We start from the raw sequence: 18869 nt of genomic DNA, 5'->3' as shown, positions 1-18869 counted from the left end.
AGAGAGATACAGAGAGAGAGAGGATACAGAGAGAGAGAGAGATACACAGAGAGAGGAGAGAGGTTAAGAGAGAGATATCAGAGAGAGAGAGGAAGGGAGAGAGAGGATGAGAGGAGAGAGAGAGATACAGAGAGAGAGAGACAGAGAGAGAGAGATACAGACGAGAGAGAGAGCTCAGAGAGAGAGAGATACAGAGAGAGATGAGAGGAGAGAGATACAGAGCGAGAGAGCAGAGAGAGAGATACAGAGAGAGAGAGATACAGAGAGAGAGAGAGAGAGAGATACAGAGAGAGAGAGAGATACAGAGAGCGAGAGAGAGAGAGAGACAGAGAGAGAGAGAGAGATACAGAGAGAGAGAGAGAGAGATACAGAGTCAGAGAGAGACCCTGTGATATTCTCACCTTGAAGATCAGCTTTTGTTTCCTCTGAGCAGCCTGGAGTCTCCTGTCTTCGAGTATCTCTGACCTCAGAAGGCTTGTGGGCAGTTGGGTGAAATGAGCCTTCAATTGCTGGCCATTTACCCTCAAGGCATCGTTGTCCCTCTGTCCGAGCAACACCCAGGGTTGTGAAATGGTACAGGATGGCTCAGAGATCTTAGACTTTGGATAGTCAGAAAGTTCACCACCCGTGTTTCTAAAACCTGTGAGTAACGAGAGCAGAAATATTGTGCATTTCTAAAGCACCCAGCACAACCTCAGGATATCCAACTCACAAAGCGCAGGGCAGGTAAAAGGCTAGGAATCCTATGGCGAGTAACTCACCTCTTGACCCCCCCCAAAAGCCTGTCTACCATCTACAAGGCAGAAATAAGGAGAATAATGGGAGACTCTCCACTTGCCTGGATAGTCCAGCTCCAACAACACTCAAGAAGCTCAACACCATCTGGAATAAAGCAGCCGCTGGATTGTTTCCCCTTTCACAAACATTCGAACCCTCCATCATCGATGCACAATGACAGCCGTGTGTACCATCTGCAAGATGCACTGCAGTAACTCATCAAGTAAGACAGCTCCTTCCAAACCCACAACCATTACCATCTAGAAGAGCAGCGGATACCTGGGAACCCCACCACCTGGAGGTTCCCCTCCAAGTCACTCACCACCCTGACTTGGAAATATATCAGCCGTTCCTTCACTGTCGCTGGGGCAACATCCTGGAACTCCCTCCCTAACAGCACAGTGGGTGCACCTACACCTCAGGGACTGTAGCGGTTCAAGAAGGCAGCTCACCACCACCTTCTGAAGGGCAACTAGGGATGGGCAATAAATACTGGCCTAACCAGCAACGCCCACATCCTATAAATAAATAATTTTTAAATGAACATTCGAGACACTCCCTCAGTACTGACCCTCTGACAGTGCGGCACTCCCTCAGTACTGACCATCTGACAGTGCGGCACTCCCTCAGTACTGACCCTCTGACAGTGCAGCACTCCCTCAGTACTGACCCTCTGACAGTGCAGCACTCCCTCAGTACTGACCCTCTGGCAATGCGGCACTCCCTCAGTACTGACCCTCTGACAGTGCGGCACTCCCTCAGTACTGACCCTCTGACAGTGCGGCACTCCCTCAGTACTGACCCTCTGACAGTGCGGCACTCCCTCAGTACTGACCCTCTGACAGTGCCGCACTCCCTCAGTACTGACCCTCTGACAGTGCGGCTCCCTCAGCACTGACCCTCTGACAGTGCGGCACTCCCTCAGTACTGACCCTCTGACAGTGCGGCACTCCCTCAGTACTGACCCTCTGACAGTGCAGCACTCCCTCAGTACTGACCCTCTGACAGTGCAGCACTCCCTCAGTACTGACCCTCTGACAGTGCGGCACTCCCTCAGTACTGACCCTCTGACAGTGCGGCACTCCCTCAGTACTGACCCTCTGACAGTGCGGCACTCCCTCAGTACTGACCCTCTGACAGTGCGGCACTCCCTCAGTACTGACCCTCTGACAGTGCGGCACTCCCTCAGTACTGACCCTCTGACAGTGCCGCACTCCCTCAGTACTGACCCTCTGACAGTGCGGCTCCCTCAGCACTGACCCTCTGACAGTGCGGCACTCCCTCAGTACTGACCCTCTGACAGTGCGGCACTCCCTCAGTACTGACCCTCTGACAGTGCAGCACTCCCTCAGTACTGACCCTCTGACAGTGCAGCACTCCCTCAGTACTGACCCTCTGACAGTGCGGCACTCCCTCAGTACTGACCCTCTGACAGTGCGGCACTCCCTCAGTACTGACCCTCTGACAGTGCGGCACTCCCTCAGTACTGACCATCTGACAGTGCAGCACTCCCTCAGTACTGACCCTCTTTGCACTCCCTCAGTACTGACCCTCTGACAGTGCAGCACTCCCTCAGTACTTACCCTCTGACAGTGCGGCACACCCTCAGTACTGACCCTCTGACAGTACGGCACTCCCTCAGTACTGACCATCTGACAGTGCGGCACTCCCTCAGTACTGACCCTCTGACAGTGCAGCACTCCCTCAGTACTGACCCTCTGACAGTGCAGCACTCCCTCAGTACTGACCCTCTGACAGTGCAGCACTCCCTCAGTACTGACCCTCTGACAGTGCGGCACTCCCTCAGTACTGACCCTCTGACAGTGCGGCACTCCCTCAGTACTGACCCTCTGACAGTGCGGTGCTCCCTCAGTACTGACCCTCTGACAGTGCGGCACTCCCTCAGTACTGACCATCTGACAGTGCGGCACTCCCTCAGTACTGACCCTCTGACAGTGCGGCACTCCCTCAGTACTGACCCTCTGACAGTGCAGCACTCCCTCAGTACTGACCCTCTGACAGTGCCGCACTCCCTCAGTGCTGACCCTCTGACAGTACTGCACTCCCTCAGTACTGACCCTCTGACAGTGCGGGGCTCCCTCAGTACTGACCCTCTGACAGTGTGGTGAATATAACATGGTAAATTCACACTGTATATTTGCAAGCGCATTAGCGTTACCCGACCACTAGGGGGAGTAGCTCTGGGAATGCTCAGGAACTTGTACAGGGCTCCACCCTTGGCTCCGCCCACGACTCCTCCCCCTAGTGCTCCGCCTTGTCCAGAGTCAGCCTGCAGTTCACTGAGAGTTCATCAACGGGTAACAGGCTGGCTCTTTCGTAAGTCGATTAAAGCCTATATTCATATCGGAAACACGTGTCTGGTGAATTGATGGTTCCATCAATTTAATCGACTTAAGAACAGTCAAGATCGATCATGGAATCAGCCCTCAAGCCTGGAACTCGACCCGCAGGATGCAGAGGCTAAAGAAATCTTCTCCCAATGGCTGCGGTGCTTCAAGGCCTACCTGGCAGAAGCGAGCACAGCCAAAACAACAGAGGAACAGAAGCTAAGTCTACTGCACGCGAGGGTGAGCCACAGAATCTCTACGCAACTAAACCCGGCCGGTTCATATACTGCATAGTTAGCAGTTCTCGATAAGATATATGTAAGGCCTATTAACGAAGTTTACGTTCGCCATGTGTTCACGACTCGCCGCCAGCAGCCGACAGAATCACTCGCCGAATTTTTAAGGGAACTCAATAATTTGTCCAATGACTGTAATTACCAGGCGGTTACCGCGGCTGAACACAGGGAACTTGCTGTACGCGATGTTTTTGTAGCGGGCCTCAGGTCTAATTATGTGCGCCAACGACTGCTGGAAAAGGGGGCCCAAGACTTAGAAGCGACTGTGGAAGCTGCGACAATGATGGCGGTCTCCTTCCGCAGCCTTAACTCGTTCCCCGCGGAACCCGCGACCCAATCATGGGCCCCCGACCAGCGACTCCCCCAGACCTGTGCTACTCGGCCGCCCAGCCACCATGCTGCCCCAGCCAGCCACCATGCTGCCCCTGCCAGCCACTATGCTGCTCCAGCCTGCCATTTCTGCGGCCAGAACCAGCACCCACGGCAGCTCTGCCCAGCCCGCAACGCGACCTGCAGCAGCTGCGGGCGGAAAGGCCACTACGCAAGAGTGTGCCTCGCTAAAAGGGCCCCAGTTTCCAACTCCCCAGCGGCACGAAGTAATCGCTCCCCACTCCCGCAGGGCCCGGAAACGCTGCGGCCTATGCCCCGACTCCGCCCACCTCCAGCCACGCGCGACTCATGGGGGCCGCCATCTTGGATGCCATCTTCCTTGCTGCCCGCCACGTGCGATCCACGGGCCCGACCTGCATCTCCACGCTCGGACAACTCATCGGAAGAATACGACTATGAACTCAGAGGGCAGTCATCACGGGGCCACTCCAGCACAGCTGATCGAGCCGCCGACTACCCGCAACTCAGCGCAGTCACTCTGGACCAATCACGCCCGAAGCATCTGCAAAATTCGATGGCAGAGGTCCAAATCAACGGATACAAAACGCCATGCCTCTTCGACTCCGGGAGCACTGGGAGCTTCATACATCCAGACCTGGTAAGACGCTGGTCGCTCCCCGTTTTTCCCGCGCGGCAAACTATCTCGCTCGCTTCAGGCTCCCATTCGGTCCAGATCCAGGGGCGCACCGCCGCGACACTCACAATCCGAGGCGTTAGCTACTCAAAATTCAAACTCTACGTTTTGCCCGAACTCTGCGCGCCACTATTATTAGGCCTAGATTTTCAATGCAACCTCAAGAGCCTCACCCTCAGCGGGCCCCTGCCCCCACTCACTATCTGCAGCCTCGCTACGCTGCGAATCCCCCCCCCCCTCCTCTCTTCGCCAATCTCACAAAGGGCTGTAACCCGTAGCCACTCGCAGCAGGCGGTACAGCCTGTAGGATAGGGTATTTATCAGAACAGAGGTCCGAAGCCTTCTCAGTGAGAGGATTATAGAGGCCAGCAATAGTCCCTGGAGAGCTCAGGTGGTGGTCGTTAACACCCGGGAAAATTCCGCATGGTTGTCGACTATAGTCAGATCATAAATAGATTTACGCTCCTCGACGTGTATCCCCTCCCCAGGATTGCAGACATGGTAATTTACGGGCAGCACGGTAGCATTGTGGATAGCACAATCGCTTCACAGCTCCAGGGTCCCAGGTTCGATTCCGGCTTGGGTCACTGTCTGTGTGGAGTCTGCACATCCTCCCCGTGTGTGCGTGGGTTTCCTCCGGGTGCTCCGGTTTCCTCCCACAGTCCAAAGATGTGCAGGTTAGGTGGATTGGCCATGATAAATTGCCCTTAGTGTCCAAAATTACCCTTAGTGTTGGGTGGGGTTACTGGGTAATGGGGATAGGGTGGAGGTGTTGACCTTGGATAGGGGTTAGGGTGCTTTTTCCAAGAGCCGGTGCAGACTCGATGGGCCGAATGGCCTCCTTCTGCACTGTAAATTCTATGTAAACCAGATCGCCCAGTACCGGCTCTTTTCCACGGTGGATCTGAAGTCTGCATACCACCAGCTCCCAATCCGCCCGGAGGACCGTCACTACACGGCATTCGATTGGTCTGATTGGTTGAAGCTGCCCCCACCCTAATTGCTGAGAGGCAGTTATCTGTCAATCACCTGAGGCCTGTTGAGGCCTGTTTAGGGGCACATTGTATTATTCTCTTTGAAGTTAAGGTTTTTTTTGAGTCATCGGTTAGCTGAGGTCTGTATAAAAGACAGACAGAGAGCGTACGCAGTAAGCGAGCACTTTTCCAGGAGACTCATCCGGAGTGAGACTCATACAGAGTGGGGATTGAAACTTGGTAATTTGGTGCAGTGAGGTAAATCAGCAAAGGTAAGTGGAAAATCTAATTCTGCTGTTTTTCAGTTAAAAGTGCAGTGTGTAGCTTAGTGTCTGATTGGTTGAAGCTGCCCCTACCCTAATTGCTGAGAGGCAGTTATCTGTCAATCACCTGAGGCCTGTTGAGGCCTGTTTAGGGGCACATTGTATTATTCTCTTTGAAGTTAAGGTTTTTTTTTGAGTCATCGGTTAGCTGAGGTCTGTATAAAAGACAGACAGAGAGCGCACGCAGTAAGCGAGCACTTTTCCAGGAGACTCATCCGTAGTGAGACTCATACAGAGTGGGGATTGAAACTTGGTAATTTGGTGCAGTGAGGTAAATCAGCAAAGGTAAGTGGAAAATCTAATTCTGCTGTTTTTCAGTTAAAAGTGCAGTGTGGAGCTTAGTGTCTGATTGGTTGAAGCTGCCCCTACCCTAATTGCTGAGAGGCACTTATCTGTCAATCACCTGAGGCCTGTTGAGGCCTGTTTAGGGGCACATTGTATTATTCTCTTTGAAGTTAAAGTTTTTTTTGAGTCATCGGTTAGCTGAGGTCTGTATAAAAGACAGACAGAGAGCGCACGCAGTAAGCGAGCACTTTTCCAGGAGACTCATCCGGAGTGAGACTCATACAGAGTGGGGATTGAAACTTGGTAATTTGGTGCAGTGAGGTAAATCGGTGCAGAGTGTGAGGAGGTGCTTTTTAACCCTGGTAAGTGACTGGTAAGTAGTCTCTCTTTTTCTTTTCATTGTCTAATTTATTTATTTTTATTTTGAGATTCTGGTTGTTTAAGTTTACCAAGGGTTTAAGACATGGCAGGAGATCCCAGACCCGTGTCATGCTCCTCGTGTGCGATGTGGGAGCTCAGGGACACGTCCACTGTCCCTGGCTCCTTCACGTGCAAGAAGTGTGTTCAGTTGCAGCTCTTGTTAGACCGCTTGACGGCTCTGGAGCTGCGGATGGACTCACTTTGGAGCATCCGCGATGCTGAGGAGGTCATGGATAGCACGTTTAGCGAGTTGGTCACACCGCAGGTGAAGGTTACTGAGGGAGATAGAAAATGGGTGACCAAAAGAAAGAGCAAGAGTAGGAAGGCAGTGCAGGTGTCCCCTGCGGTCATCTCCCTGCAAAACAGATATACCGCTTTGGATACTGTTGAGGAAGATGGCTCACCAGGGGAAGGCAGCAGCAGCCAGGTTCATGGCACCGTGGCTGGCTCTGCTGCACAGCAGGGCAGGAAGAAAAATGGCAGGGCTATAGTGATAGGGGACTCGATCGTAAGGGGAATAGACAGGCGGTTCTGTGGACGCAATCGAGACTCCAGGATGGTATGTTGCCTCCCTGGTGCAAGGGTCAAGGATGTCTCGGAGCGGCTGCAGGACATTCTGGGGGGGAGGGTGAACAGCCAGCTGTCGTGGTGCACATAGGCACCAACGATATAGGTAAAAAACGGGATGAGGTCCTACAAGCGGAATTCAGGGAGTTAGGAGTTAAACTAAAAAGTAGGACCTCAAAGGTAGTAATCTCAGGATTGCTACCAGTGCCACGAGCTAGTCAGAGTAGGAATGTCAGGATAGATAGGATGAATGCGTGGCTTGAGAGATGGTGCAAGAGGGAGGGATTCAAATTCCTGGGGCATTGGGACTGGTTCTGGGGGAGGTGGGACCAGTACAAACCGGACGGTCTGCACTTGGGCAGGACTGGAACCGACGTCCTAGGGGGGGTGTTTTCTAGAGCTGTTGGGGAGGGTTTAAACTAATGTGGCAGAGGGATGGGAACCAATGCTGGAAGTTGGAAGGTAGTAAAACAGGGACAGAAACAAAAGGAAGTAAGGGGAAAAGTGCAAGGCAGAGAAGACATAGTCAGAAATCCATAAGGGCGACAGTACAAGGTACAGTGACTGAGGGGAGCACAGTGAATAGGCCCAGTAATAACAAAAGGAATAAAACTGGAGATGTTAAGATTCAAAACAGAGGTAAAAAAACCAACATAAGTGTACTTTACCTGAATGCTCGTAGTATTCGGAATAAAGTAAATGAGTTGGTGGCACAAATCATCGTAAATGACTATGATTTAGTGGCCATTACTGAAACATGGTTAAAGGATGGTCACGACTGGGAGTTAAATATCCGAGGGTATCAAACTATTCGGAAGGACAGAGTGGATGGTAAGGGAGGTGGTGTTGCTCTGTTATTTAAGGATGACATCCGGGCAATAGTAAGGGATGACATCGGTGCTATGGAGGATAAGGTTGAATCCATTTGGGTGGAAATCAGGAATAGTAAGGCGAAAAAGTCACTGATAGGAGTAGTCTATCGGCCACCAAATAGTAACGAGATGGTGGGGCAGGCAATAAACAAAGAAATAACTGATGCATGTAGAAATGGTACAGCAGTTATCATGGGGGATTTTAATCTACATGTCGATTGGTTTAACCAGGTCGGTCAAGGCAACCGTGAGGAGGAGTTTATAGAATGTATCCGCGATAGTTTCCTAGAACAGTATGTAATGGAACCTACGAGGGAACAAGCGGTCCTAGATCTTGTCCTGTGTAATGAGACAGGATTGATTCATGATCTCATAGTTAGGGATCCTCTCGGAAGGAGCGATCACAATATGGTGGAATTTAAAATACAGATGGAGGGTGAGAAAGTAAAATCAAATACTAGTGTTTTGTGTTTAAACAAAGGAGATTACAAGGGGATGAGAGAAGAACTAGCTAAGGTAGACTGGGAGCTAAGACTTTATGGTGGAACAGTTGAGGAACAGTGGAGAACCTTCCAAGCGATTTTTCACAGTGCTCAGCAAAGGTTTATACCAACAAAAAGGAAGGACGGAAGAAAGAGGGAAAATCGACCGTGGATATCTAAGGATATAAGGGAGAGTATCAAATTGAAGGAAAAAGCATATAAAGTGGGAAAGATTGCTGGGAGATTAGAGGACTGGGAAATCTTTAGGGGGCAACAGAAAGCTACTAAAAAAGCTATAAAGAAGAGTAAGATAGAGTATGAGAGTAAACTTGCTCAGAATATAAAAACAGATAGGAAAAGGTTTTACAAATATATAAGACAAAAAAGAGTGGCTAAGGTAAATATTGGTCCTTTAGAGGATGAGAAGGGAGTTTTAATAATGGGAAATGAGGAAATGGCTGAGGAACTGAACAGGTTTTTTGTGTCGGTCTTCACAGTGGAAGACACAAATAACATGCCAGCGACTGATAGAAATGAGGCTATGACAGGTGAGGACCTTGAGAGGATTGTTATCACTAAGGAGGGAGTGATGGGCAAGCTAATGGGGCTAAAGGTAGACAAGTCTCCTGGCCCTGATGGAATGCATCCCAGAGTACTAAAAGAGATGGCTAGGGAAATTGCAGATGCACTAGTGATAATTTACCAAAATTCACTAGACTCTGGGGTGGTCCCGGTGGATTGGAAATTAGCAAACGTGACGCCACTTTTTAAAAAAGGAGGTAGGCAGAAAGCAGGAAATTATAGGCCAGTGAGTTTAACTTCGGTAATAGGGAAGATGCTGGAATCTATCATCAAGGAAGAAATTGCGAGGCATCTGGATAGAAATTGTCCCATTGGGCAGACGCAGCATGGGTTCGTAAAAGGCAGGTCATGCCTAACTAATTTAGTGGAATTTTTTGAGGACATTACCAGTGCAGTAGATAACGGGGAGCCGATGGATGTGGTATATCTGGATTTCCAGAAAGCCTTTGACAAGGTGCCACACAAAAGGTTGCTGCATAAGATAAAGATGCATGGCATTAAGGGTAAAGTAGTAGCATGGATAGAGGATTGGTTAATTAATAGAAAGCAAAGAGTTGGGATAAATGGGTGTTTCTCTGGTTGGCAATCAGTAGCTAGTGGTGTCCCTCAGGGATCCGTGTTGGGCCCACAATTGTTCACAATTTACATTGATGATTTGGAGTTGGGGACCAAGGGCAATGTGTCCAAGTTTGCAGATGACACTAAGATGAGTGGTAAAGCGAAAAGTGCAGAGGATACTGGAAGTCTGCAGAGGGATTTGGATAGGTTAAGTGAATGGGCTCGGGTCTGGCAGATGGAATACAATGTTGACAAATGTGAGGTTATCCATTTTGGTAGGAATAACAGCAAACGGGATTATTATTTAAACGATAAAATATTAAAGCATGCCGCTGTTCAGAGAGACTTGGGTGTGCAAGTGCATGAGTCACAGAAGGTTGGTTTACAAGTGCAACAGGTGATTAAGAAGGCAAATGGAATTTTGTCCTTCATTGCTAGAGGGATGGAGTTTAAGACTAGGGAGGTTATGTTGCAATTGTAGAAGGTGTTAGTGCGGCCACACCTGGAGTATTGTGTTCAGTTTTGGTCTCCTTACTTGAGAAAGGACGTACTGGCGCTGGAGGGTGTGCAGAGGAGATTCACTAGGTTAATCCCAGAGCTGAAGGGGTTGGATTATGAGGAGAGGTTGAGTAGACTGGGACTGTACTCGTTGGAATTTAGAAGGATGAGGGGGGATCTTATAGAAACATTTAAAATTATGAAGGGAATAGATAGGATAGATGCGGGCAGGTTGTTTCCACTGGCGGGTGACAGCAGAACTAGGGGGCATAGCCTCAAAATAAGGGGAAGTAGATTTAGGACTGAGTTTAGGAGGAACTTCTTCACCCAAAGGGTTGTGAATCTATGGAATTCCTTGCCCAGTGAAGCAGTTGAGGCTCCTTCATTACATGTTTTTAAGGTAAAGATAGATAGTTTTTTGAAGAATAAAGGGATTAAGGGTTATGGTGTTCGGGCCGGAAAGTGGAGCTGAGTCCACAAAAGATCAGCCATGATCTAATTGAATGGCGGAGCAGGCTCGAGGGGCCAGATGGCCGACTCCTGCTCCTAGTTCTTATGTTCTTATGTTCTTATGAGACTGATGGCCGCCTCTTCCATTTCCTCCAGGTCCCTTTTGGTGTCACTAATGGGGTCTCGGTGTTCCAACGAACAATGGACCAAATGGTGGACCAGTACGGGCTGCGGGCCACGTTTCCGTACTTGGACAATGTCACCATCTGCGGCTATGACCAGCAGGACCACAACGCCAACCTCCACCGTTTTCTCCAGACGGCACAGAAACTGAATCTCACGTATAACAAGGAGAAATGCGTTTTCCGCACAAACAGTCTGGCCATCCTCAGCTATGTCGTGGAAAACGGAGTCCTGGGCCCAGACACGGACCGTATGCACCCCCTCTTAGAACTCCCCCTCCCCCATTGCCCCAAGGCCCTCAAACGGTGCTTGGGCTTCTTCTCCTACTATGCCCAGTGGGTCCCTCAATATGCGGACAAAGCCAGCCCACTCTTTAGGGCCACACGATTTCCCCAGTCAGCCGAGGCGCGCCAGGCCTTCGACGGCATCAAGGAGGACATCGCCAAAGCGGTCATGCGGGCGGTGGATGAATCCACTCCATTCCAGGTAGAGAGCGACGCCTCAGAGGTAGCTCTAGCAGCCACACTAAATCAGGCAGGGAGACCAGTTGCATTTTTCTCCCGTACCCTCTCCGCTTCAGAACTCCGACACTCCTCAGTCGAGAAAGAAGCACAAGCCATTGTGGAGGCTATTCGTTACTGGAGGCACTACCTCGCAGGTAGGAGGTTCACCCTTATCACCGACCAAAAGATCGGTTGCCTTCATGTTTGACAACTCGCAAAGGGGCAAAATTAAAAACGACAAAATTCTGAGGTGGAGGATCGAACTCTCCACCTACAATTACGACATTAAGTATCGACCCGGGAAGCTCAACGAGCCTTCGGATGCCCTATCCCGCGGGACATGCGCCAGCGCGCAGATTAACCGATTGAAAGTCATCCACAATGACCTCTGCCACCCGGGGGTCACCCGGCTCGCCCACTACATCAGAGCCCGAAACCTGCCTTTCTCCAACGAGGAGGTAAAAGCAATCACCAGGGACTGCCCGATCTGTGCAGAGTGCAAACCACACTTCTATAACCAGACAGGGCCCACCTGGTCAAGGCTTCTAGGCCCTTTGAACGCCTCGCGATTGATTTCAAAGGGCCACTCCCCTCAACTAACAAGAACGTTTACTTTCTAAACGTCATAGATGAGTTCTTCCGCTTCCCATTTGCTATCCCGTGCCCCGACATGACCTCCCACACAGTCATTAGGGCCCTGCATAGCATCTTTAACCTGTTTGGTTTCCCCAGCTACGTACACAGCGACCGGGGTTCGTCCTTCATGAGCGACGAGCTGCGTCAGTACCTGCTCGACAAGGGCATTGCCTCGAGCAGGACTACCAGCTACAACCCCAGGGGGAACGGGCAGGTGGAGAGGGAGAACGCGACGGTCTGGAAGACCGTCCTACTGACCCTCCGGTCTAGAAAGCTCCAAGTCTCCCAGTGGCAGGAAGTCCTCCCAAACGCACTCCACGCTATTAGGTCCCATTTGTGCAGAGCGACCAATCAGACCCCTCACGAGAGGCTCTTCATTTTTTCCAGGGGCACTACCACGGGGGTCTCACTTCCGGCATGGCTGAGGACACCGGGCCCCGTACTTCTGAGGAAACACGTCAGGGCACACAAAACCGACCCTCTTGTTGAAAAGGTGCGCCTGCTCCACTCCAACCCCCAGTACGCATTCGTCCAGTTCCCTGATGGCCGTCAGGACACAGTATCGCTCCGGGATCTGGCACCCGCCGGGTCCAGCGCCCCCTCGACCCCCACAGAAGGACCCCTCACCCTACACCCCATGCTGCCGCCCCCTCACGCTCCCGAGCCCATGAGCTCGCTCCACCAGTTCCGCGCAGCCACGCCGGCCAGCCCCCAGCGCCCCCAGTCCCCGGTCGAACCAGGAGAGTATGAAGCTCGGATACAACCCTCCCTGGAGTCCGCCATCATACCCCAGCACACAACACCCATCCAGCCACCGCAAGAGGCTGCAACCCCGGTGCTCCGCAGATCACAGCGGACAGTTCAACCACCGGACAGACTGACTTTGTAAACCACCACCCCCGCCGGACTTGATTGTTTTGCAGGGGGTGAATGTGGTGATATTACATGGTAAATTCACACCGTATATTTGTAAGCGCAGTAGCGTTACCCGACCACTAGGGGGAGTGGCTCTGGGAATGCTCAGGAGCTTGTACAGGGCTCCACCCTTGGCTCCGCCCACAACTCCTCCCCCTAGAGCTGCTGTATAAATACCCTTGCCCAGAGTCAGCCTGCAGTTCACTGAGAGTTCATCAACGGGTAACAGGCTGGCTCTGAAGTAAGTTGATTAAAGCCTAGATTCATATCGGAAACACATGTCTGGTAAATTGATGGTTCCATCACAGTGCGGCACTCTCTCAGTACTGACCCTCTGACAGTGCAGCACTCCCTCAGTACTGACCCTCTGACAGTGCGGCACTCCCTCAGTACTGACCCTCTGACAGTGCTGCACTCCCTCAGTACTGACCCTCTGACAGTGCGGCACTCCCTCAGTACTGACCCTCTGACAGTGCGGCACTCCTTCAGTACTGACCCTCTGACAGTGCGGCACTCCCTCAGTACTGACTCTCTGAGGGTGCAGCACTCCCTCAGTACTGACTCTCTGACAGTACAGCAATCCCCCAGTACTGACCCTCTGAAAGTGCAGCACTCCCTCAGTACTGACCCTCTGACATTGTTTAATTCACTTGTGTTGTGATTCTGGGGTACGTGGGACTGGAATTGACCACGCAATAGCTCAGTGAGTCGGGACACTATCTTGCACTTTCCAGACTGTCTCCATCATCTTCTACCTTCCGTCTCTCACCACCTCTGAACTCAATCTCTCTCTCTCCTCCTTCTGTCCCCTCACAATTTCCACAGTCTGTCCATCTCTTCTTCCACACTCTGACCATCCGAATGCTGTCTCACTCTTTCCTTCTGCACTGTCTCTCTCCACTTGTGCACTCTAGTTTTTCTCCTTTCACACTGTCTCTCACCTGCAGCATCCAGTCTCTCGCCTGTTACACGCCCGGTGCCGCACGCTTTGCACACAGTCTGTGAAGGTTTGCCCCCTGGAGAATCAGGCTTTCTCCTGGTCTGTCCATCCACTTGATCCTCGAGTCCTGGAGCTGGCTGTGAGGGATCGACTTTTTGCACAGACTCCAGTACCTGAGGAAGAATGTTACAGACAGTGAACAATTGTCCCATCTCATCTCACGGACTTTAAAGTCTCCAAATCCTCTGTCATCTATCCTGCCCCCATCCAGACACATTTTCTGCGTTATACCCTAACTCAGATACGCTTGGGGAGTCAAACTATGAAATCCTCTTTTTTTCTCAGTCTTTCCATTTCTGTAATTTACAGATTTGCAAAACACAATTTTGGTACCACTGAATTCCCATATTTATCTCAGTTAATTATCCAGCTTTCTCCTTGGCTCTCCGCCCCGTGGGACTGGCCATTTCTGAAGAGATAGAAAATAAAACTGAGTAACTTTGACCTCATCGTGATCAGCATTGGGGGCAGATTTACAATGAAACATGCCCTGGCACAGTGCCTCCAAATTCAGGCACTCAGATTGATGTCTGTCACTGCCAATCGGACACAGACATACATCGCCAAGCCAGAGAATCCCTGGAGTGCAGAAGGAGGCCATTTGGCCCATTGATTCTGCACCAAACCTCTGAAACAGCACCCTACCTAGGCCCACACCCCCACCCTATCCCCTTAGCCCCACCTAACCTGCAAATCACTGGAGGATGGGAGGAAACCGGAGCACCCGGAGGAAACCCACACTGACACGGGAAGAATCTGCTGACTCCACAAAGTCACCTGAGGTCAGAATTGAACCTTGGTCCTTGGTGCTGTGAGGCAGCAGTGCTAACCACTGTGCCACCCTGGCACGGTGAGGCAGCAGTGTTAATCACTGTGCCACCGTGCAGCCACTACTGAGCTAAACCTGTGACTGTAAGGAATGTAACTGTAAAGAATATTGGATGATGTGCAGTTGAAAATGGAGGGAAGTTAGGATAAAAGGTGACAAAGAACAAAGAAGAGTACAGCACAGGAACAGGCCCTTTGGCCCTCCAAGCCCGTGCCGATCATGATGCCCTAACTAAAACAAAAACCCTCCTGCCCTTACCGGTCCGTATCCCTCTATTTCCTCCCTATTCATGGACCCATCCAGGTGCCTCTTAAATGTTGCTCATGTACCTGCTTCCACCACATCCTCTGGCAGCGCGTTCTAGGCAACCACCACTCTGTGAAAAACTTACCCCGCTAATCTCCCTTAAACTTTCCCCTTCTCACCTTGAACCTGTGCTCTTGTGACCTGAGACTGGGATGATTTGTGGCTTGTAGAAGTGCTGGGCAAGAGAGGGAGGAGAAATGAGGGCAGAAAATGAAGGTACAAATGGACAAGATGCACGCTGCCCAGCTTTGGCTGTGGATGAGAGTAGCTGTGTCAGGAAACTTAGCAATCTGTATATGAAACTCAGCAATCTGTATATGAAACTCAGCAATCTGTATATGAAACTCAGCAATCTGTCTATGAAACTCAGCAATCTGTATATGAAACTCAGCAATCTGTATATGAAACTTAGCAATCTGTCTATGAAACTCAGCAATCTGTATATGAAACTTAGCAATCTGTCTATGAAACTCAGCAATCTGTATATGAAATTTAGCAATCTGTATATGAAACTCAGCAATCTGTATATGAAACTTAGCAATCTGTATATGAAACTTAGCAATCTGTCTATGAAATTTAGCAATCTGTATATGAAACTCAGCAATCTGTATATGAAACTCAGCAATCTGTATATGAAACTCAGCAATCTGTATATGAAACTTAGCAATCTGTCTATGAAACTCAGCAATCTGTATATGAAACTCAGCAATCTGTATATGAAACTCAGCAATCTGTCTATGAAACTCAGCAATCTGTCTATGAAATTTAGCAATCTGTCTATGAAACTTAGCAATCTGTATATGAAACTCAGCAATCTGTATATGAAACTCAGCAATCTGTATATGAAACTCAGCAATCTGTCTATGAAACTCAGCAATCTGTATATGAAACTCAGCAATCTGTATATGAAACTTAGCAATCTGTATATGAAACTCAGCAATCTGTATATGAAACTCAGCAATCTGTCTATGAAACTCAGCAATCTGTATATGAAACTCAGCAATCTGTATATGAAACTCAGCAATCTGTATATGAAACTCAGCAATCTGTCTATGAAACTCAGCAATCTGTATATGAAATTTAGCAATCTGTCTATGAAACTCAGCAATTTGTATATGAAATTTAGCAATCTGTATATGAAACTCAGCAATCTGTATATGAAACTTAGCAATCTGTATATGAAACTTAGCAATCTGTCTATGAAATTTAGCAATCTGTATATGAAACTCAGCAATCTGTATATGAAACTCAGCAATCTGTATATGAAACTCAGCAATCTGTATATGAAACTTAGCAATCTGTATATGAAACTCAGCAATCTGTATATGAAACTCAGCAATCTGTATATGAAACTCAGCAATCTGTCTATGAAACTCAGCAATCTGTCTATGAAACTCAGCAATCTGTCTATGAAACTCAGCAATCTGTATATGAAACTCAGCAATCTGTCTATGAAATTTAGCAATCTGTCTATGAAACTTAGCAATCTGTATATGAAACTCAGCAATCTGTATATGAAACTCAGCAATCTGTATATGAAACTCAGCAATCTGTCTATGAAACTCAGCAATCTGTATATGAAACTCAGCAATCTGTATATGAAACTTAGCAATCTGTATATGAAACTCAGCAATCTGTATATGAAACTCAGCAATCTGTCTATGAAACTCAGCAATCTGTATATGAAACTCAGCAATCTGTATATGAAACTCAGCAATCTGTATATGAAACTCAGCAATCTGTCTATGAAACTCAGCAATCTGTATATGAAATTTAGCAATCTGTCTATGAAACTCAGCAATCTGTATATGAAATTTAGCAATCTGTATATGAAACTCAGCAATCTGTATATGAAACTTAGCAATCTGTATATGAAACTTAGCAATCTGTCTATGAAATTTAGCAATCTGTATATGAAACTCAGCAATCTGTATATGAAACTCAGCAATCTGTATATGAAACTCAGCAATCTGTATATGAAACTCAGCAATCTGTCTATGAAACTCAGCAATCTGTATATGAAATTTAGCAATCTGTCTATGAAACTCAGCAATCTGTATATGAAATTTAGCAATCTGTATATGAAACTCAGCAATCTGTATATGAAACTTAGCAATCTGTATATGAAACTTAGCAATCTGTCTATGAAATTTAGCAATCTGTATATGAAACTCAGCAATCTGTATATGAAACTCAGCAATCTGTATATGAAACTCAGCAATCTGTATATGAAACTTAGCAATCTGTATATGAAACTCAGCAATCTGTATATGAAACTCAGCAATCTGTATATGAAACTCAGCAATCTGTCTATGAAACTCAGCAATCTGTCTATGAAACTCAGCAATCTGTATATGAAACTCAGCAATCTGTATATGAAACTCAGCAATCTGTATATGAAACTCAGCAATCTGTATATGAAACTTAGCAATCTGTATATGAAACTTAGCAATCTGTCTATGAAATTTAGCAATCTGTCTATGAAACTTAGCAATCTGTCTATGAAACTTAGCAATCTGTATATGAAACTCAGCAATCTGTATATGAAACTCAGCAATCTGTATATGAAACTCAGCAATCTGTATATGAAACTCAGCAATCTGTATATGAAATTTAGCAATCTGTATATGAAACTCAGCAATCTGTATATGAAATTCAGCAATCTGTATATGAAACTCAGCAATCTGTCTATGAAACTCAGCAATCTGTCTATGAAACTCAGCAATCTGTATATGAAACTCAGCAATCTGTATATGAAACTCAGCAATCTGTATATGAAACTCAGCAATCTGTATATGAAACTCAGCAATCTGTCTATGAAACTCAGCAATCTGTATATGAAACTCAGCAATCTGTATATGAAACTCAGCAATCTGTATATGAAACTCAGCAATCTGTATATGAAACTCAGCAATCTGTATATGAAACTCAGCAATCTGTATATGAAACTCAGCAATCTGTATATGAAACTCAGCAATCTGTATATGAAACTCAGCAATCTGTATATGAAACTCAGCAATCTGTATATGAAACTCAGCAATCTGTATATGAAAATCAGCAATCTGTATATGAAACTTAGCAATCTGTATATGAAACTCAGCAATCTGTATATGAAACTCAGCAATCTGTATATGAAATTTAGCAATCTGTATATGAAACTCAGCAATCTGTATATGAAACTCAGCAATCTGTATATGAAACTTAGCAATCTGTATATGAAACTCAGCAATCTGTATATGAAACTCAGCAATCTGTATATGAAACTCAGCAATCTGTATATGAAACTCAGCAATCTGTATATGAAACTCAGCAATCTGTATATGAAATTTAGCAATCTGTATATGAAACTCAGCAATCTGTATATGAAACTTAGCAATCTGTATATGAAACTCAGCAATCTGTCTATGAAACTTAGCAATCTGTCTATGAAACTCAGCAATCTGTATATGAAACTTAGAAATCTGTATATCTCTCTAACATACTTTCTCTCCGACACACACACACTCACGCTCCCTCTCACACAGTCACACTCTGACACACACTCTCTGTCACATGCACAGACACTCTCTTTATCTCTGACACAGACACACACTCTCTCTCTCACACACTCTCTCACACACACACACACTGACACACACTCTCTGACACAGACACACACTCTCACACACACTCTCTCTCACACACTCTGACAGACACACTCTCTCTTACACACACACTCTCTCACATATACACACACTCTTTATCTCTGACACACACACACACACTCTCTCTCACACACACACACTCTCTCTCACACACACACTCTCTCTCTCACACACTCTCTCTCACACACACACACTCTCTCTCACACACACACTCTCTCTCTCACACACACACTCTCTCTCTCACACACTCTCACACACACACGCAGACACACACTCTCTGACACAGACACACACTCTCACACACACTCTCTCTCACACAGTCTGACAGACACACTCTCTCTTACACACACACTCTCTCACATACACACACTCTCTTTATCTCTGACACACACACACA

General features: G+C 47.9%; 1 protein-coding gene across 1 annotated transcript in view; it reads right to left on the bottom strand.

Annotated features, from left to right (window-relative positions):
- Positions 1-18869, bottom strand: part of LOC119977765 (dynein heavy chain domain-containing protein 1-like) — a 459774-nt gene that overhangs the window by 326465 nt on the left and 114440 nt on the right. Inside the window, exons 10-11 of the mRNA XM_038818968.1 lie at positions 13635-13806; positions 402-640 (exon numbers count right to left, since the gene is read on the bottom strand). Coding sequence (XP_038674896.1) covers positions 402-640; positions 13635-13806 — 411 coding nt within the window. The remainder of the gene's footprint in view (positions 1-401; positions 641-13634; positions 13807-18869) is intronic.

The sequence above is a fragment of the Scyliorhinus canicula genome, chromosome 14 (genome assembly GCF_902713615.1).
Source record: "Scyliorhinus canicula chromosome 14, sScyCan1.1, whole genome shotgun sequence".
Classification (NCBI taxonomy): domain Eukaryota; kingdom Metazoa; phylum Chordata; class Chondrichthyes; order Carcharhiniformes; family Scyliorhinidae; genus Scyliorhinus; species Scyliorhinus canicula.
Note: the sequence above shows the minus strand (reverse complement) of the source record. Positions and strands in the feature narration are given on the sequence as shown.